The 21,034-nt window shown below is 39.6% G+C and overlaps 1 protein-coding gene across 2 annotated transcripts in view; it reads right to left on the reverse strand.

The window, feature by feature from the left end:
- Nucleotides 1–7,000: 7,000 nt before the first annotated feature.
- The window catches only part of LOC116273422 (alpha-2-macroglobulin-like), a 30,287-nt gene continuing 16,253 nt past the window's right edge, over nt 7,001–21,034 (reverse strand). The window contains exons 10-23 of one of the 2 annotated variants that reach the window (XM_031662483.1): nt 19,689–19,772; nt 19,234–19,410; nt 18,852–18,939; nt 17,279–17,435; nt 16,925–16,999; nt 16,327–16,507; nt 13,863–14,086; nt 11,955–12,173; nt 11,659–11,786; nt 9,779–9,869; nt 9,041–9,109; nt 8,032–8,134; nt 7,476–7,517; nt 7,001–7,132 (exon numbers count right to left, since the gene is read on the reverse strand). In XM_031662483.1, the coding sequence (XP_031518343.1) occupies nt 7,116–7,132; nt 7,476–7,517; nt 8,032–8,134; nt 9,041–9,109; nt 9,779–9,869; nt 11,659–11,786; nt 11,955–12,173; nt 13,863–14,086; nt 16,327–16,507; nt 16,925–16,999; nt 17,279–17,435; nt 18,852–18,939; nt 19,234–19,410; nt 19,689–19,772 (1,655 nt within the window). In that variant the 3' untranslated portion in view covers nt 7,001–7,115. Of the gene's footprint in view, nt 7,518–8,031; nt 8,135–9,040; nt 9,110–9,778; nt 9,870–11,658; nt 11,787–11,954; nt 12,174–13,862; nt 14,087–16,326; nt 16,508–16,924; nt 17,000–17,278; nt 17,436–18,851; nt 18,940–19,233; nt 19,411–19,688; nt 19,773–21,034 lie in introns of both variants that reach the window. The other variant, XM_031662482.1, reaches the window with a different exon arrangement.

Genomic DNA, 21,034 nt, shown 5'->3' on the forward strand with positions numbered 1-21,034 from the left:
TGGGCTGGCTGTGCCATGAGTTTATAGACTAGTGCTTTGATGTTGCTTAGAAATCAAAGACTATAGGGAAGTAGTCATTATTCTGGAAATGTGTTGTTATAACATCATATCTCATATGAATATCTCAATCATCATTGTATAATACAAGAAGGGAATTTAGAATATTATTGTATAATGTAAGAAGGGAATTTAGAAAACAATTATGTTGACTCTTTCATTTTTACTAATGAGATTGAGGCCTGAAGAAGAGGCCTTTTAGCTCCTAATTCAGTCTTTTAAAAAAACGATGGCAATAAAAATAATCTATTGAAAGATGATATTTCAGAGAGTGTTGAAAAGCGGGGATACAATCAGAGGGGAAAATATTTGACTGTGGACTCTGAAAGTAAATAGCCTAAGAGCAAAACTGAAAGTTTACAAAGGAAGGAGTGAGCCAATAGAGTAACTATACTTTATTTGCAGTGTAATTTGACTTAAAAATGGTTTTCTTTCTCTTGATACTCTTCCCTTTGCTTCAAATGGTTTTTTTTCCCTCTGCTACCTCTCATACATGTGTCAAAATTCTCTCTGTTCCACATGATGCATCTTCTTTACGAAATATTTTTATATTCCACAGAAGCGTTATCTTCTTGTGTGTACATTGTATACCTATTGTAATAATTATTACATTTTATCTTATTGTCTTTTTATTGTTGTTGTTGGGTGGCAATGTCGTGTCTAACACATCAAAAGAAGTGGTTTCAGTTCTGGTTCTGCAACTTACCGTCTATATGACTTTGGGTGATTAATTTGGCCCATGCAATATTGGGTTCTGTCTCTCTCATACGGGCAATAGGCCTGCTGCACCATTTCATTTTTATCATCTTTGCTAAATAATTAGCATTTATTCTAAAACATAAAGTGATTTCTTATTTTACCTAGATCATGGAACACTATATAGTAAGGACAAAATTTGGTACGTTTGATCTTCAAGTTGGTGAACACTTAAGCCCATGTCCTGGAAAAAGAATGATTACCCAACCAAACGTAAATATTTAAAAATTATATAAAAGTAGAATACCTAAGTCATGACATTACAGTTTTACCTAACCAAGAAGAGTTACAGAATACTCAGTGCAGTAGTGGAATAGTATAATTTTATTCTTTGAAGACTTTGAATTTTGTTTCTCATACTCTTTAGCATAGCAAGGCTGAGTAGTGCAATGTATTTACTATGTACTATATTTACTATATATAAATGTATGTACTCTATTTACCAATATAGTATTCTATTAATCCTAAATAATTCACAAGGCATATTAATGGATAATATAGGCTTTACCTTAATAAAGTTGCAAACATTCTCTTCATTGCTGTGTGACATTAAGTACATGAGTAAAGATGTTATCCTATTTGATACAGTCTTTTTCTTCTCCCTCCTCCTGAAACTTGGAATGAAGTCAGTGATGCCCTTCATACTTGGCAGATTATATGCCCATAAAATATAAGAAATAAAGGGGAATTTTTTTTCCTCTTCTTTCTTGAATGATCCCCAGTGAAAAGAAAATAACCTATGTGATTACTACAAATTATTTCTTGAATGTGTTTATGATTTATAAAAAAGACTATGTGGATATTTTCTTTTAAACAGTGTCTTGTCCTAACGGTGTATTTACCATGTTCATGAACAGACCCAAAATACTCCAAATACCCAACAGTAACAGAAACATCAAGAGAGTTCAAGGATAAATTTTGGACCTTATATATTGAGAGAGATGATATTTAGGATATAATTTAAAATAAAATACATTTATATAATTATTAAGATATTATATATTAAATGTATAATATATTAATTCCAGTTTGAGTGACAGAGTGAGACTCTGTCTCAAAAAAAAAAATACAGTGACTATACCTAACCTGTAGAACATGATACCTTAGCCTATCCTACCTTAAACATGCTCTGAACACTTATATTAGCCTACAGTTGGGCAAAATCACCTAACACAATAGATGTATAATATATCCGATCTATTTATATATTTATTTATTTTTATATTTATTATATTTTATATTATAGTATATTATATTATAATTTATATTTATTATATTTATATTATAGTATATTATATTATCATTTATAATAAACATAAATTATTTATTATATTATGTTATATGTTATATGATATATATAGCAGATATATTAAATATTGTGTTAGGTGATTTTTTATACAATATATAAATATATCAGATATAGTATACATTTAAACAATCAAACACCTAAATAGCCCAATTTTGTGTGGATCAGTACTACTAATGGCTTAGGGTAAAATGACAGCTACAGCATAACTAGAATGTTAAAGTGCCATGTCTCAGACAACGTGTATGGACATAAAGTATTCGGGAGAATACTCCATAATAGAAAAAAAAGTTGTAAAGACTAAAAGACTAAATAAGACCTTTTTTTCTTGAGCAATGATTTGCCCAGGCTGGTCTCAAACTCTTGGCCTCAAACGATCCTCCTGCCTTGGCCTCCCAAAGCATTGGGATTACAGACGTGAGCCACTGCTCCTGGCCAGAATTCTTGATTAAACAATAGGGTCTAAATAAATTTAAAACCATTTTATTCTTTTTTTTCTTGCAGGGTAAACTCAAACATCGTATTTCTTTCCAACTTTGTATTCTTGTCATAACATCCCAATATTCTCTGAGGCAAATGGATGCTTATGACCAACTGGCCTGAAATGGGGGAATATAGGGTTGGTGGTAAGTCACATATAAGAAAATGCAAGAGAATAGCACCGTATCATATTTCAAAATAAAATACAAACTCTATATAAAACTGACCCCAACAAGTCTCCATTTCATTTCCTGTCATGTATCCATATGCTTTCCTATAAAGAATAAACTTCAGTTCACAAAATCAGATGTAGAAGTTACGTTACTTTTTAAAATTCCACGTAATTTTAATTCTAAGATTCCCATGCCACCAGGCTGGTGGGAAATCCATTTTTAGTTGTAATTAGGCCCTTTCTCCAGTATCACATATGAATTTGAGTGTAATACCCCAAAACTTGAGAAGGCCATTGTATCTCCAGTCCACCGGGGCAATGAATAACTTGAGCACCTGATCATTATAATGACCCAGAAGTGTATCTTTTTATTTTACTCTGCGGTGAGTTTTTCTAAGGGAGGAATCCTATTTTGTTTAATTTTGTATTATAGCATGGGATACTGTGCCTGGCAGATAGTAGACAATCAGTTAGTATTTCAGGAATAAACACTCTTGGTCAGTGATACAGCTAATGATTTGCAACAAGCATATCCTTAAAGTACATTTTCAGTAACGATTTCCATATGAACAAAGAAATAAACTAGAACTAAGAGGTAAAATTTATTATAATCCTGTTGCTTGTTCCCATAGCCATACTCTGATTTCTTTTAAGTTCTGTGCCCTGGATTGATACTTAATTTGACAGCTAATTATAATGTTTATTAAGCTCTGAAATATGCTGTCTCCTGGCCTTTTTGTCTGAAGTTGTTTGAGGTGTCACCATGGTTGGAAGTTAAGAGCGTGGAAGCTAGACTTCTTGGTCTTGAATTCTAGCTTTGTCACTTACTAGCTTAGTAAGTTTGGGCAAATTACATGTCTCTGCCTCAGTTTCCTCATTTGGTAAGGTAGTACCTATTTCACAAGGCTGATGGTGGCTGCAGTGGGGCGTCCAGAGCTACCATCACGCCAGCTGCAGCGACCCCAAGGCAGCCGACTCCGCCGCCACCATCTTCGCGTTGCCGGATTGGGGGACCTGCTCCCAGGCCCGGAGCCTCCGCCGCTCCGGACCCTGGCCCTATGTTGCCGCTCCCGCCCGCCGCGGTGGGCGTGGGGAGGAGGGGAACAGTCCCTGGAGCCGGCCCCGGGAGTACCCCCGGAGCCTGCCGCCCTGGAAGCCGCCGCGATGGACCGGGCTGAGTCCCCCGCTGGAGGGGGAGCAATGTAGTCGGGCACGGAGGGGCAGACGGAGAGGTGCCCCAAGGCGGAGCTGGGCCCGGGGCGGTGCGGTGCTCGCACACAAAGCGCGGTGGCTGGGCCCAGGGCGCGGAACTGGGCCAGTCTTCGGGGCCGGGGTGGGAAGTGGGAACGGGGCCTGCTTTGGGGACCCGGCCAGTGGTGTGGCCACCGCGCAAATCCCTACAGTGCCGCGTTCCTGGGCCTTGGGAGAAAGCTCTGAGTAGTGCCGCCCGGGGCGCGTCTCCAGGGTCCGCCGGGCATTGGGGTGACCGCCGAGCTAGACGCTCCTGACCGCCAGGCCCCAGGGCCCGCGATCTGCTCCCGGAGGCGCCCCCCAGGCAGGGCCGTGAGCCGGGCAAGGGAGAGTCCTGGGCTGCCCCTGAGCCCCGGAACCACTGGAAGAACTTGCAGCAACGTCACCCCTGCTACGAACGCCGACCCGGGCCCAAGGACGACCTGGAACGCCCCCCTCCTCTCCGCCCCGCTCCCGCCCATCACCCCAGGCTGCAAGGAGGCGCCACCGGAACTGCACACTCAGAAGCAGGTGAGCCAGGGACAAGCAGGAGCCCCGCCCCTTCCCAACTGGTGGAGCAGGAGCTCCCTGGGTGCAGCGGCAGCCACCCTGCCGCGGCTGTGGACATTTCTGTGCTCTCGGAGGCCCAGCAAAGCCCCCTGCCCACTGCAGGCTCGAGGGTGCCTGCTCCCGCTGCCTGGCTTCTCTCCACCGTTAGCACCCGCTCTGATCACAGGGCAAGATCGGGCCGAGCCTGCGTACTGTCACAGCCTCGCTGAGTGTGCACACGCTCAGGACAGCACTGACACGCCAGCCCCGTGCCGTCTCGGCCCCCTCCGGAACTTGGGCACCAACAAGCATGGGAGGGAGGCCGAGAGGGGGCTGAAGATAGCTGGGCACTGGCTTACAGGCGCCCCTTGGCATGAACAGCCTGGGAGCAGGGGGCAGACAGGTTCCTGGGTGGAAGGGGGTGGGTCCCCAGTGAAGCCCCACCCTCAAGCCGGGGAGGGCCTGAAGCCTGCAGACCAGAGAGGGAACTTGTGCTGTTCCCTGGGCCCACCCGTGACTGCCCATGGACCAATCGGCACGCATTTCCTCCCCTCTGAGGCTCATAAAATCACGTGGACTCAGCTAGATTGGAAGAGAGGATGGGAAGACAACGGATGAGCTGCTTGTGGAGAGAAACTACCCGTTCTAGGACCTCCTCCCTGCTGAAAGCTGAAAGCTCAATGGGAAGACCTGTTTGCAGAGAGGAGCCGCTCACTCCAGGGTCTCCTTTCTGATAGAAGCTGAACACTCGTTGGGATACCCTGGCTGTGGAAAGGAGCTACTAACTGCGAGTCTCCTTCCTCTTCGTCTTCCTCATCCTTCTGTTCCATTGCTGAATAATGCTCCTCTTCATCTGTCTCATTCTCCGGTTGTCTGCTTGATGCAGGAGCTGAGGAGCCGCACAGCAAGGCTAAAAGAGCCATAACACAAACAGGGCTGCAACATGTCCCTTGCTCCCCACAGCGAGAGAAGAGCTGCGGGCCTCTGGAGAGCCCAGACCTGGGAGCTCCTTGAGCCCGGGCTGTGACTCTCTCGTTGGGGCCCTGGTTGATGTCACTGCATTCCCCCGTGCCACTGTGGGAAGCTGCTTGTGGTGCACCTGGTCCAGGGGGAAGCTGTTTGTTGTGTGCCTGGTCCAGCCGCCTCACAGAGAGCCTGTGCTGGTGCTTGGAGCTGCCCAACCCAGGCAGCAGCTGGTGTGTGTGACTGCACGGTGGCCACGCTTGCTCACACACCCCTAGCACGCCCCTCTCCGCTGCACCCCTGTCTCAGTCTCTCTTGGATCCGGGACCCAGGTTGCCAGCAAGTGCGAGTGGGCAGAAGTAGCCCGGTGGGCCCAGAGAAAAACTCAGGCAAAGGTGCCACCAGACTAGCCAGGAGAGTGACACCTCAAGGATCCCATGATGCTGATACGTTAATATCTGGGTAATGCTTACAGAATAAGCACCACACAAAAGTGATAGCTTTTATTTCTTATTTTGTTTAGCCTGGAGACAGAGCTAAGGATTGCTTGAACTTCAAAGTCCTTTCCAGTTCTTAGTTTATACAATTCGTACTCACCCTTCTGCCTAACTAAACATTGTCATTTTTGTGCCAAATGAAGAGTAGGACTCCTAGCATTGTCCTCAGACTCTCTTGGCTCAATCCTCCTGCTTTAGTCTTTCCAACTTCTTCAAAAACTCCTGAAGCTTTTGCTTCTCCTTCCATAGAATGGAAATGTATGTTGCAATACTTACTGCAAAGAAAATTATATATTTTAAAAGTAGACTGAAGAAATGTTGTGAGACATCAGACATCAATCAGATGTTGTAAGAACTGATTTCTGCATCAGAATATCTCCTGACTTTACAGCTATCCTTTCGTCCTGGCTCAAAGTTCCAGAAGAAAGATGCTCCAATATAATACTCCTATTTGGACTTTGAGTCATACACATTCCTTCTTCTGAGAAAACTTGCTTCTGCATGAACCCTCCCTTCATTACTTTCAGCTCATCTGTTATTGAATCTGAGACCCCAGGTTAACTGACTGATGACTCTCATCAGTGGCAGATTTTGGGGTAACATAGGACACACAACTCCCAGTTCAGGTCAGGTCCCAATTATCCTGCCTCCCATTATGACCTGTTCAATGTTGTATTCCATTCTACTTCATTTTAATGTAAAAAGTCTTTTCTGGTGAAGCCAGTCTTGTTTTCTCATAAAAATTCACTCTTCGGGTTTTTCATAGGGTATTTCCATAACCACCTTCCTAGTATATAACCCAATACTTTCTTCTTTCCCCACAGTCCTTACATGAAGCCTACTCATACCAACATCACTGTATCTTTTTTTTTTTTTTTGTATTCTGAAGTCCCTCAGCACTTGATTCCTTTAAGTTTTATCTTGGTGTTCTATTGGGAATCATATGGAAATGTAAAAAGATATTTATTGAATGAACAGGAAACAGGGAAAGACACTGACCAGAAAAAATGTTTATTCATCAAGTCTTTAAAGATACAAAAACATGTGTCTTCTGTGGAGCTCTGAAAACAGGACTCCAGCAAAGCAGTTTTCAGCCTTGTGGTCTTCAAGCATTTCCAAGATCTGTGATATTGGAAAGAAAAAAAATTAAGACAGACTTGGGTCTCCATGAGCAGAGAGTATTCTTTCCCTTAGCTCTGAGTGGCATAGTGCCCAAAGAAACCTAATCAGTACAGTGGGAACCCAAATCTGTTACAAATCTTTACCCATAAGCAATCCTAGGGACTGTCTGAGGTTTGACAGAGTCAGTGGCCCTCTCCAGTAAATGTGTTTTTCTATAATAATGTGCAGTGTGAGTAACCTGATGTTTTTGACAAATATTTACCCAGGGTTTTATGAAGGAGAAGGTTTGGGGGACAAGCTGAAGGAGCTCTGACTGCCTTTTGAAGGAGTGTGAGTGACTTACCTTTGCTGCAAGGGGCATTGTATTCAGCAATTGCAAACTCATCTGGAAAAGAAAAAAACCAACAAAAAACCAGAAATCATTACATGAAGTGAGGAAGAAAGCAAACATCTGTGGGATACAGGCCAAGGAAGGAGTCTGTTGTGGGAAGAACAGTATTGTACCAGAAACATTAGCATCACTCATTTGATGCATTGCTTGCTACCTTATATTCTCCTTTCAAATACAGTGTTTTATATTTTCTTTTATCCCAAACTCCTGGAGGACTCTTCAGATGTTCTACTTACTTAAATTTCATAGTCATACAGTCTATTTATCTGATGAAAAGGGAACTGAATATCCCACAGGTGTTTCGTATTAGTAGTTGATACATTTATAATGCAGGTTGTTTCTACAATGTGTGTATAAGAGACAAAAAGAGGAGCATCAGACTCGATGGAGACAAAATGAAGTGATAATGTAATTACTTAATGTAATAAATAGCCCCAACACATCTCCCAAATCTGAATTTCTGTGATCAGGAATTAAATATTTCTATGTGAAAATCACTGTCACTCACCCGTCTCGTAGTAATCATAGACTTTCACTATGGCTGGTTTCAGATCTCTTACTGGGACATCTTGCAGAACCGTGAAGAACAAGCTCAGTGTCTGATTTGACACCTGGAAAGCAAAGTCAATTAAATGACCTTTCAGGAAGCTTTCTTCTCTCTTTGAATTAGTTTAAGTATTCACCTGTTTTTTGGGGGAAAAGCTTTATCATCCTACAGCACACTATAGGGTCCTTAATTAAATTGTGCAGAAATCTCTCAGAGGGGATGATAAATTCTCCAGATTATTTCTTAAAAAACTAACACAACACATATACTTCTGTCAGTGCCGATACATAGCTCCTTTCATGGGGGTAAATGATACATACTTTTTATTGGATGACTGTGTTCATTTTTAAATATCCAGAGATTTGGTATAGCTTCACTTCTCTGTCTTGCAGGAATACTTGTGTAGACTCAAGGAGGCATCTAAAAGGTTGATCTTTCCAGGCTTAAATTTCATAAAATTTGTAAACCATAATTCCCATCAACATGTGCATGAACAAACTCTCCTACCACACGTATCTATAAAATCAGATTGGTTTATTGGTGAACTGGTCTTATTATTTTATGGTTCAAGTCCTTGTGGAGATTGACAGTTTTTTTTCCTTTCATATTGTTGTTATGTTGATAATTAACTAATAATTGACTAATCATAAGCGCTACTTCCTTATATTACTGGCTATCAAAATAACCTGTCAACATAATAAACACATTCTGTGAAGATTTCTTGCTTATGGGGTTTTAGGAATATTCATATCCCAAGATCCTAATAAGCCATTTCTACCCGTAATGTCTGGTGAAATATAAATAAAGGAGAGGAGAACATTCTTTTAGCGTTAACATTAGAATTCTGAAATTTCTAGCATGGAAGTGATGTTTCTAAAACGCATTTACCTTCCCAGATGTTCCCTTGGAGGATTATTATCTACTTTTTTTTTTTTTTTTTTTTTTTTCAATATACCAGAAGGTCTCTTACCTTATCCAGGTAAATCAAGACATGGTTGTTGCTGACTTCTGTCCGGCTCACATGGTTAGATCTTTCAAGCTGAAGAAAATTGAAACACCACCAATGTTAATAAATAGATGAAATCCTTGGGGAATCCACAGAAAAAATATTTTGTATTGCCAAAATAACCCTGAGGATAGAATTCTTCAAATGCTTTTTGTAAGCAAAGATATAATGTAACACAATTAAAAATGAAAGGCATAAAGGGTTCAATATCAGTATGACACAAGACCAATGTGTAAAGTTATCTATCTGACGAAAAGACAGCTAGGTATTCTAAACTTGGTAGTTACTCATATTTCAAAGTTCAATTCAGTTTCTATTTCTTCATAAGGAGTTTTTTTTCCTGTTTTGCTTGCTCGATTTTTCTTTTAACTTCTGTAATACTTATAGTTTATGCCAGTCATTTTCATATTTTTCACTGGTTCATGTTCATATGTTTTATCTTCTTAACAAAATTCTGAGCTAGGAAGACATTGAAAAACACCTGCTGACAGTCTTTTTCTTGTAGTCACAGGTCCTTGCGCAGGGCTGTGCACACGGTGAGCATTCATACAAACACATGTGATTGTATTTCTGAGCTTGGAAAAAGCGTAAGGCTTTGATAGAGATTGATTTTCATAGTATTTTAATATTAGTATTGTCTTATGCTGGGGATACATACAACATTAAATCAAACAGGGCATTCTGGGGTTATGATAAACCTACCGTTTTCACTGTTGGCTTCAGGGGAATGAAGCCAGAGACCATCTTCACATCAACGATCGCCATGTTGGAGGCAGAGCGGCTCCCGGTATAACTGAGGATCCATGGAAGGAAAGGATTAGAGTTTTCTGTGTTTTTAAATATTTTCTTCTTCTATGTCCATGTTAAGCATTCCACAGTTCTAAAAGGTACATGTAAGTCTTCCCAAATATCTTATCCCAGTGGTTTGTAAAAGTGGTGTGTATAGAATTTTTAGGAAGCCTATTAAAGTCACCGAGACCAGGCCCTGCTCTAGACCCGATGAATCAGAATTTCTACCGTATAGAGGCTGAGGATCTGCATTTTTTTTTTTTTTTTTTTGATGGAGTTTTTTGCTCTTATTGCCCAGGCTGGAGTACAATGGCATGATCTCGGCTCACCACACCCTCCACCTCCTGGGTTCAAGCGATTCTCCTGCCTCAGCCTCCCGAGTAGCTGGGATTACAGGCATGTGCCACCACGCCCGACGAATTTTGTATTTTTAATAGAGATGGGATTTCTCCATGTTGGTCAGGCTGGTCTCAAACTCCCGACCTCAGGTGATCTGCCCACCTTGGCCTCCCAAAGTGCTGGGATTACAGGCCTGAGCCACTGTGCCGGGCCGAGGATCTGCATTTTAAGAAAGCTCTACAGGTGAGGCACAGGCTGTTTGTGACCTCTAATCTATGCCTGTTATTTTATTTATTTAATTTTATTGTCTTTCAGCTGACAAAATGATGTATATTATGAATAATAAATTTCAGTCTACATTATTTACAAAACCAACAACAATTTATAACGTTTACTTAAACACTGGCTTTCAACAAAACACTTAGAAACACCTAGCGTCTTGTCCCTGAGAGTTTGCATCTGAAATTTGGACTACTTAATTTATTTTTTGGCATATATATATACACGCTAAATTAAATGAAAAACATATATATATATATATTTAACTTTCAGGTTCAGGCGTACACGTGCAGGTTTCTTATCTAGGTAAACTCGTGTCATGGGGGTTTGGTGTACAGATTACTTTATCACTTGGGTACTAAATTTTGTACTCAATTGTTATTTTTTCTGATCCTCTCCCTCCTCCCATCCTTCACCCTCAAATAGGCTCTGGTGTCTGTTGTTCTCCATTTTGTGTCCATGTGTTCTTATCATTTAGCTCCCACTTACAAATGAGAATGTGCAGTGTTTAGTTTTCTGTTCCTGTGTTAGTTTGCTAAGGATAATGACCTCCATCTCCATCAATGTTCTTACAAAGGTCATGATCTCATTCTTTTTGATGTATGCCAGTTATTTGTTACATAGATTTTGTCTTAACTGTTTTCCTGAATAGTATCCCCAACCAAGTTATATGTTTGTGGAGAGAGAAGTTTTTGTCAGATCTGCCGCTATTTAAATATTGATGCATATAAGTATATCTTCCCCCAAAATTAATTATATCATATATAACCTGAGATTTATTTATTGCCAGTAAGAATTCTAACTAAAGATTCACTACTTCCTTCTAGTCAAACTTTTCAGTAATTCTTCATCCCTGTCTTCAATAAAGCAAGAATAATATAGGATTTCATTACATAACAAGGAATTCAGGTCAGAGGCAATGGGTAATATTTATTTAGTTGTTATTGAGGGAAATTATTACCCTTTAAACAATGAGGTTGCACAATAATAGATCCTGGATGGACAATGTAAACCCCATCATTGAGAAATTCTATTGTATCAACTTAAGAGAATACATTGCATTTTTAACGAATAGTGCAAACATCTACTATTGTACTGCTTTACTTAAAGAGGAGTTCCAGTACGAAGATTGGTGGTTATTCTTAGGATTAGGTGATAAAGTCAGAAGGTCTTACCTGACACTTAGTGAGATTTGGAAGCTGGTGTGGGCTTTGGGTTCGTCACAAGTTGCAGGCAGAGTCTGCACCCCTAACGCAAACGGGAACTCTTCCTTTTCTGGGAGAATATTGTATTTCAAGGATGTCTATGGCACATCAAAGACAAAATCAGTTTTTTGCCCTTTCCCAGAATTCCTCTCAACTTCCCTAACTCTTTCTCTGGTTTGCCCCATTGTTTTCTGAGTGAGGACTTCTCAGTGAGAACAGCTGCTGTCCTCATCTGTCCTCTGTCCTCACCTGCCCAAGAGTCTCACCTGGAGGTAGACACATCCTTCTCCTGTCACTTTCATGCTGTATTCCCCAGGCAGCTCTGGTAATGAGACCCGCTGCAGTAACAGGCGGTTGCTGTTGTCCACTTGGAATTTGTTGGAAAATGTCCCTGAAGACTGGATAGTCACCTGTGCAGCCTTCCCAGTTCTGGTGAACGTGGCTGCTCCATATTTGGACAGAGCATGGAGAGCCACCACTGTGTCCTGGAAGAGAGAGATGAGTGAGAGAACCCATTGGGTATTTTAAAGATTTGAGGGCTGACATATTTTTCAAAGACCCATGTGAGGGACTTTGATTTCCTACTTCCCTCACTACTTAAATATTGGAGCTCTAATTTCAAGATTGATTCTAATCTTTAGATAGTTGAAGAGCCATAACATTCAAATATCTACCTTGGACTGTATGCCCTACATGTTTATTTTATTTATCAGAAAATTGATCCTTTTCTCTCTAAGTATATGTGGAACATGGAATGTGGAAAATATAAGTGAATGATAATCAGTTATTGGCATCAGCTATTTGCTAACACGTCTTTCTTGACAACTGTGGTCGCATCTGACATCACCCAAGCAAAGTTCAGTCTGGCTCTCTCCCATATTAAACTTTGCTCAGTTGCTGAGGTCAGTGACCTGAAGAGAACCCAAGGTTCTTTGCAGCCATGAGTAGAGTCATGCTTCAGTTTCTCCAAAAGAAATAAAAGATGAATATTATAATTATCTTATGGATTGAATGACATTTTTATTTGGCTTTCCCTTTTTATTGGGTGATTTCCTGTTCCCAGTGAATGTCTGCTGGTAGATATCCTCATCAACACTGAACCTGGATGGCCTCCTTCAAATAATATATTTCTAAGAAATGAATGATAACCTTTAACAAAATTACTTAGTTTTTTTCATTCATATGATGAAAGATTAATACAATGGAAATAGGATGGAATGCCATTTTGTCACATTTTTTCTGTTTTAGGGTATATAAGCAAACATCTAAATTCTCCGAAGATAAAACTGCCTGCTGTGTACATATCGATGAATTGTTCAGATACATGGTTATATAGCTAGACTTAGGAGGTTGGATGAATCGAGACAGTTCTTTATGCTCCTGATGAATAAACGTTTGTGTATTATGAGGTGAATAGGGGGCTGGATGCAGTGGCTCACACCTATAATCCTCGCATTTTGTGAGGCCAACGAGGGTGGATTGCCTGAGCTCAGGAGTTCAAGATCAGCCTGGGCAACATGGTGAAACCTCGTCTCTACTAAAAATACAAAAATTAGCCAGGCATGGTGGCACATGACTGTAATCCTAGCTACTGGGGAGGCTGAAGCATGAGAATTGCTTGAACCTGTGGGTGGAGGTTGCAGTGAGCCAAGATCGCACCACTGCATTCCAGCCTAGGTGACAGAGAAACACTCTGTCTTAAGGAAAAAAAAAAAAAAAAAGGTTGAATAGGGGAAGCACAAAATGTGTAGTTTTGAAAAAAGCCTATTAAAGGGGACCAAAGAATGGAGAGATTTGTGAGCAGAGGTTGTTGGAGGATTTTGAGTAGAGTTCCTTTGAACAGTTTGAAAGAGACCCTATAGCTTCCAGGAGAATGGCAGGAGACATCTCCTTCATTCTGCTGATGCTCCACTGCTGCTTGAGGAAGGCAGTGTTGTTATGGGAAACAGAAGGATAATAACACAGTGATGGGTTGCCCGAATTCTGAGCATTTCCTTTTGGCCCTCTTTGACTTTCATTTGCTTTTATTTCCCATTATCCTTGGATACTGAAAACTTTCCTTCACTTCAAGTTATTGTCATCTTTATTTTTTCTTCTTGGATGTGTTTGTTTCTTTTTTGTTCAAATCTTTTGCTGCCTGAAGGTGAAATCAAAGGTTTTGGCAAATCACCAACCTGGGTGGAGGAGAAACCGCCCTGGGAATTCTGCTGCTTCGTGATCCACTTCACGATGTTGGTTGCAGAGGTCAGGTCCTCCGAGGTGGGGGCTGGCTGGGCCGTGAGGTAAGCGAGGAGCACATAGGATGTCATCTCCACCTCAGCAGAGGGAGCCTGGGGTTCGTAAAAATGCCCCACTGGGGCCTTAGGTTTCTGAGGGCGCTCCCAGTGGACTGAGTTGTCTTAAAGGTGAGAAAAAGATATTTATAAGTGACTACATATTTATATTTAAATATAAATATAAAAGTACCCAAGCTAGTGTTGAAATGAGAATTGCATGCCCATTATAATCCCCTGAACTGTAGGTAGATGCTTTTCCTTCTATGTAAATCCGAATTTGGTGTGTTTCAGCCCAGCTAAGGCAGATATTGATGCTGGAGTCAGAAGCCTATGCCTATCTATGTTTTCAAATAGTTGCTATAGTTGGGTTGGTGGGAGAAAGAAATGGCACAGCAGTTGTCTCATTGGGTGTGGCTGTTTCCTATTTTTGATGTTATATGATGTTATATTAGACCATAGCTGGAGTTTGTTTACATTTCCTATAAAGCCTGTCTTTAGCAATTTCTTGTGAGGATCACAGATCACATGAAATAGTAGAGTTTGTACTCATTAGATTGAAAAAAACAATACAGTAATCCTTGAAATACCACAGGCTGACATGAATGTGAAACAGTGGGAACCGATATACACTGCTGTGGGAAGCCAATTGCTCTTTGGTGATATTCAACAATAGGGAAGATATGCTTAGCCCACTAATCCATCATTATGCTTCTCAAAGTATAATTTGGAGAAACACAGATGCACAAGAAAACAGGCACACGAGTATTCATTGCAGCATTGTTTTTAGTAAGAAAACATAAAAAAATTCATGGGAGAAACTCGATGTGTAAATTATGACTAATTTATAGACTGTAATGTATTACACAGCAGTGAAAATTAATGAGCTGACTCTGACGTACTTGTATAGGGGTCTTCATCCACATAATGTTGAACTTAGAGCAAACAAAAAACTAAGCTGCTGAAATATTCAAAAATGTTTCTCTTGTTTCTTGAATGAGAGAGAAAAAAATCTTGTTTCTGTCATGATGAAACACATGTAAAGATTCTAAATATTAGTTAGGGACACATATGCAGAAAAATATAAAGAAATCCATGGAATCGTAATGACAAATTCAGGAGGATGATTGCCTCTGGAGGTGGTAGTGATACACAAGGGATTTATTTTTCCAATATCGGTAATTTTCTATTTCTTAATCTATGAGATAGTTATACAGTGTTTTCTAGTTATAGCTTATGCCCTTTTGTGTATCTATTATAAAATATTTCTCAATACATTTCAAGAAGAATTAATGGCTATCAAAGGAAAAAGGTAGACTATTTTAATGGACATCTTATGATTTGCATTTTATTTTCTATGTTTTCAACCCCTCATATAGACCATGGTATATGTAGAAGTATTGTGTGAATATGAGTAGACTGGGCAACATTATTGGTCTTATGAAATAGGCTTAAAATACCAGAATTCACTTTGGGAGGCTGAGGAGGGCGCATCACAAGGTCAGGAGATTGAGACCATCCTGGCTAACACAGTGAAACCCCGTCTCTACTAAAAATACAAAAAAATTAGCTGAGTGTGGTGGCGGGGACCTGTAGTCTCAGCTACTTGGGAGGCTGAGGCAGGAGAATGGCGTGAACCTGGGAGGCAGAGCTTGTAGTAAGCCGAGATTGCACCACTGCACTCCAGCCTGGGTGACAGAGCAAGACTCTGTCACAAAAAAAAAAAAAAAAAGAAAATACCAGAATTCATTCCAGTAGTTACTTCCATGATTATTTTCTTATGTTTAAGGTTATACAATGTACCAGGTAAGAATTGGGCATATATTGAGAACTGATATGTTAGTAGTAATAACTAGTACTTTTATAGGATTTGCTATGTGCCATTTACTCTATTGTTTTATGTATACCAATTCATTTAATACAACAGCTCTGTGAGGTCAATACTATTTTTATCCCCATTTTACTGAGGAAGGAACTGAAACACGAGGAAGTTAATGACTTTCCCAAGCTCACATAGGTAGCACATTTTGGAGCTAGTCTCCAGAGAATGCTCTTCTTACTAGCATACTATACAGATGGTCCCTGACTTACAATGGTCCCACTTAAGATTTTTCAGACTTTACAATGAGTTTGTCAGGATATAACCCCATCATAAGTTGAGAAGCATCTGTACTACCTCTTGTCTTTTGATTTCTGATTTAAGAAATCCTAGATTTTATAAAATCACAATATGGACAAAATACATATGATATATAGAAAAGAAGAGAGGAGACAGGGATCACAGGAGGTAGGAGTGAGGGATTTTTGCCATGCAGCTCTTGATACAGAGGATGGGCCAGGAGAAGGATCTCAGGTGTGCTCTCACCTTTCTTCACAGCTTCCTCATTAAGTGACTCGAGTACTTCCTTCCTCTTTTCCTGGTTACCTGCCAGGGCAAAAGCATAGGCCAGCAGTGCTTTGGTATATACATGGCTGCCATGGGCCCCTTCTTGTGTCGTCTTCCAGGCTGATTCCAGGCAAAACAGGGCATTGCGGACAACAGGGTGCTGTGAAGGCAGAACAAGAAGGGAACCGAGCTATGTAAACAGACATGCTAGCGTTCCCAGGAAAATACACAGATCACAGCACAGAAGTTTTATAAACGCATTTTCCCAACTATTCCTCATTCTTATCGATAGATATAATAGTATTTTTTTCTGTTATTCTCACATTCAAAAGACATATCTTTAAGTTTTTTTTTTTTTTTTTGAGTGGTGGTGGTAAATAGCCTAGGGGAATTACTGGGAAAATTTAAACCTTTCTTATATGGGTTGACCAAATTCTCTGTAGATCTGGGAAGCACTGGCATTGCATAGAAGGAAAACTGACGCTTTGCTTTTAATAGGATAGCATTTCAAACAGCAGGTCAGCAGTTTCGCTGCATCCAGAACTCTCCTTCAGCAGAGGAATGAGGTGGTACCTACAGTGACTGAGAGAGGAATCTCCAGAAGGGCGATGGTGATGTAGGCGGAGAGGGTCACTTCATCTTCTACTCCTCCCTGTGAATACAAGAGAGAGATTTGAATAATTCAACTTCTGAGAATGCCATTGATTAGTTATTTCTATTCTGCTGTGTCATGGAATTCATCCTTACCCATATCCATCCCTATAGGGCAAAGTATCACAATCCACTTTTGTTCTATCCCCTCTTTTTTGGTGCCATCCAGGTTTTATTTTCTTCTGATGCTATCCCTTAGAAATTTTCACATTATCACTTCCCTCCTCATCCTTGCAGGTATCATAACGGACAAATCAAAACTAGCTCCAGAATGATTCACCTTTATGGCATTGTTGAGCAGTGATCCAGAGCTCCTGAAACAGCCATTGTCCTTCTGCTTCTGGGAGAGCCATATGAGGGCTTGGGTAATGTGTGCTTCATCGATGAAGATGTAGGCTCGAGCTTGGGCAAAAGTCTTCAGAACAAAGGCTGTGAGCCTGACCAGGGAGGAAGCGATCATGATATTTATGTTGTTACAGTGGTTTTACAACCACTTCACAGCAACAGGCTTCATATGATGTCAGTTAGCTAACAAAAATTCTTGTGTACTTAGAGATCTCATCTCCTTGATTAATCTTTAGTCTGCTTGATTAATCTGCTAGATCTAGTATTTCCTTGCTACCTCTCTCTTTGCCACAGGGAGTCTAAGTATATTTTATTTTATTTTAGTTCCGGGATACATGTGCAGAACGTGCAGGTTTGTTACATAGGCATACGTGTGCCATGGCGGTTTCTTGCACCTATTGACCCATTTGCTTAGTTCCCTCTCCTCACCCACCACCTCCCAAAAGGCCCTGGTGTGTGTTGTTCCCCTCCCTGTGTCTGTGGGTTCTCATTGTTCAACTCCCACTTGTGAGTGAGAACATGTGGTGTTTGATTTTCTGTTCCTGTGTTAGTTTGCTGAGGATGATGGTTTCCATGCAGCTTCATCCATGTCCCTGCAAAGGACATGACCTCATTTCTTTTTATTGCTGCATAGTATTCCATGGTGTATATGTACCACATTTTCTTTATCCAGTCTATGATTAATGAGCAATTGAATTGGTTCCACTACTTTGTTATTGCAAATAGTGCCGCAATAAACATACGTGCGCATGCGTCATTGTAGTAGAATGATTTATATTCCTTTGGGTATATGCCCAGTAATGGGATTACTAGGTCAAATGGTATTTCTGGTTCTAGATCCTCGAGGAATTGCCATACTGTCTTCCACAATGGTTGAATGAATTTACATTCAAGTACTTTTTTTTTTTTTCATTCAAGTACTTTGAATTTACTTATTTTTGTTAGTTACTCGAGTAAGGCTTTAAATCTCTCTTATCTTTAGAGATTTCCTTCTGCAGATGACAGAATCTTCTCACATGCAGCTCTTATATGCAGTAACTTTTGATATTGCTTTACTTTAGGGATTTAAAAAATGTTTTACGTTACCGTTTCCTTCTCAATGGTTTCCTCCTATTAATGAATTCATTCTAAATCAAGCTGAATGACTTAGAATGTGACACGATATACACTGAAGTTAACATGGTTTATCTGGAAGTTATATATGTTCACTGGCAATATCATTTTAAAACTCATGGTTATGGCAGCTACTTTAGAAAGAATAGCCATTTCAGAAAGAAAACCTTGGTATATTATTAATAGGGTCAATTTTGGAAACAAGCCTAACATACATGTATTTGGATATCAGGTTTTCTTCTTGGTACCTTGCTACTCTTGGTGGATTTATCTAGTATAACAAACCATCGGTCTGATAATACATATCTGATAGTGTTGCTGTGAATATAATTGAGGTAATACATGTAAAAGAGCTGGCACACAAAAAGGAGCTCAAAAAATTGTTCTTTCCTTACCAGGTGTTGCCCTGGTTCCTGCCATATCGCTCCCCAAAGGTGCTGTAGGAGCCATCATAGTGTTTGTAGTTCAACTGTCTCTGGTAACCTGGAAAGGAAGATTAATGAAACAGCACAATGGATTAATGTGCATGCTGAGGGCGGAGGAATTACTAAAATACCTTGGCTTCCCTTGTGACATTTCTTAAATTTTGTTGTCATAGATTAGGAGTTTCTGAGCCTTAAACATTTTATTGGAGGTTGGAGCGTGGATAGTTTCCATGAAATTAACTATCATAGTAGGCTAAGCTAATGTATCATGATATTCATAAGTAACTGAAACCTACTGGGAAATCCAGTTGAAATAACATTCAAGTTTTCCCTTACTCGAGTAATCACTCACCAGTGTTGAGATAGCCAATGGCCTTGGACTCGATCTCTGGAGTAAGCTGCTGTGTTTCATTTAGATAATCCAGAACATAGATGTTAGGAGCAAAGAGGACCATATTCTGCTCTCCACAGCCATAGGGCATCTGGAGAAGATTTTGTATGTTTTGCATGGCAGAGCCTAATATGTCTCCTAGAGAATGGGAGAGATGGGAAGTCATAAAGCTTGGAGATTATCATCTATCAAAATCATTAAGCAGAAATAATTAGTTGAGCTTAGAATTTGAGAAAATTTAGGAAGGATGATTCTTCCAGGGATAGGAGTATGATTGAAAACAATAAACAAGCCCAAAGAAGAAGAGAAGAAAGAAGTTAAAATTATAGTGTCACTTTTAGTATATATTTATGGCAAAGAAAAATAGTATAATAGAAGCTGTTAATGCCCAGATCCATTATGGGTTGGAGACTCACCCAAAACTGAGACAGAAGCTCGGGCAGATTCTTCTACGACATTTGGTGGCAGTTTCAGGGATAATTCTTCAGATACCTCACCACCTAGAGAAATAAGCAAATCAGACATATGAAAATTATTTCTGCATTATATCTTTCTAAACAGCTCTATGACCCAGAAGCTAGGACTATGCCTTATACTAAACTTCTCCTGAAAAGTTGTCCTCCTTTAATACAACAGTAATATACATATCTTACAAATGGGCTACTGGTTCCTGTGATTTTCAGAATTTCTTCTTCAATGATCTTTTCAGTAACTTATGTAGAATTGCACGCCAAATATGACAACAAATTGTAAGAGCCTGGTGATGCTGTGATTCAGCTGCTGTCATCTGATGGCTAACACAAGATGGTTATCACAAGATGGTCTATTTAGCCCCCACCACCAACTTCCTTACTCAACAGTTGTATGGAGAAAATACCAACAACAAAGCCCTATAAGTATACATAGGTAAAGGAAAAATTACCCACAAAAGGTCCTGAATTCTATAATAATGCTATGTTCTTTCTTCAAATATTGGATATAAAGATAGTATTTTTATGGAAGACCTAGAAAATTGAGGATAAGAAAGTGAAGATGAACAGTATTTGATGCATTGAAAATAAAATAATTACTACTGATGAACATACATTTACTTCCATTTTAATCTTGGTAAATTATATGAAATGAAAATGAGAGAAGTGTCGTATTTATTTTCATACTGAATTCCTTCCTCATAAAATTCATATTAAAATGTTTCTTAAAAAAAGCCATTAGCATAGTTAAGGGACAAAAGGCCAAGCAAAATAAAATGCTTGACTCACTGAAAATAAAATAACTGCTACTGATGAATATACATTTACTAAAATTTTAATATTGGTGAATTATATACAAATGAAAAATGTAGCAATTATCTTCCCTTTCTCATAAAATTAATATTAAAACTTTTGTTAAAAAAATGCCATAAACAAAGTTAAAAACACAAATGACCAAATGAAAGAAAATATCTGCAACATATTCAACAGATAAAGAATTAGTGTCATACAACCGAGTCAGAAAAAAACTACTCAAAAGACAAATGGCCAAAGATTATAAAGGCAATTAATAAACATGCAAAACTAAGGTCATGCTTGTAATTAAAAAAATATAAATTAAAACAACAGCAAAATTTTTTTTTCTAAATTTTTGGCAAAAATTAAAATGAAAAACTTTGATGGTAACAGATGATGGCAAGTATAACACTATGGTAATGTATACTGGTGGAAGTATAAATGCATTTGGGTAATAAAGAGGAGAATTTTCTTTTTGTAGTTCTATTAAAACTCAG

The sequence above is a fragment of the Papio anubis genome, unplaced genomic scaffold (assembly GCF_008728515.1).
Source record: "Papio anubis isolate 15944 unplaced genomic scaffold, Panubis1.0 scaffold663, whole genome shotgun sequence".
Lineage (NCBI taxonomy): Eukaryota > Metazoa > Chordata > Mammalia > Primates > Cercopithecidae > Papio > Papio anubis.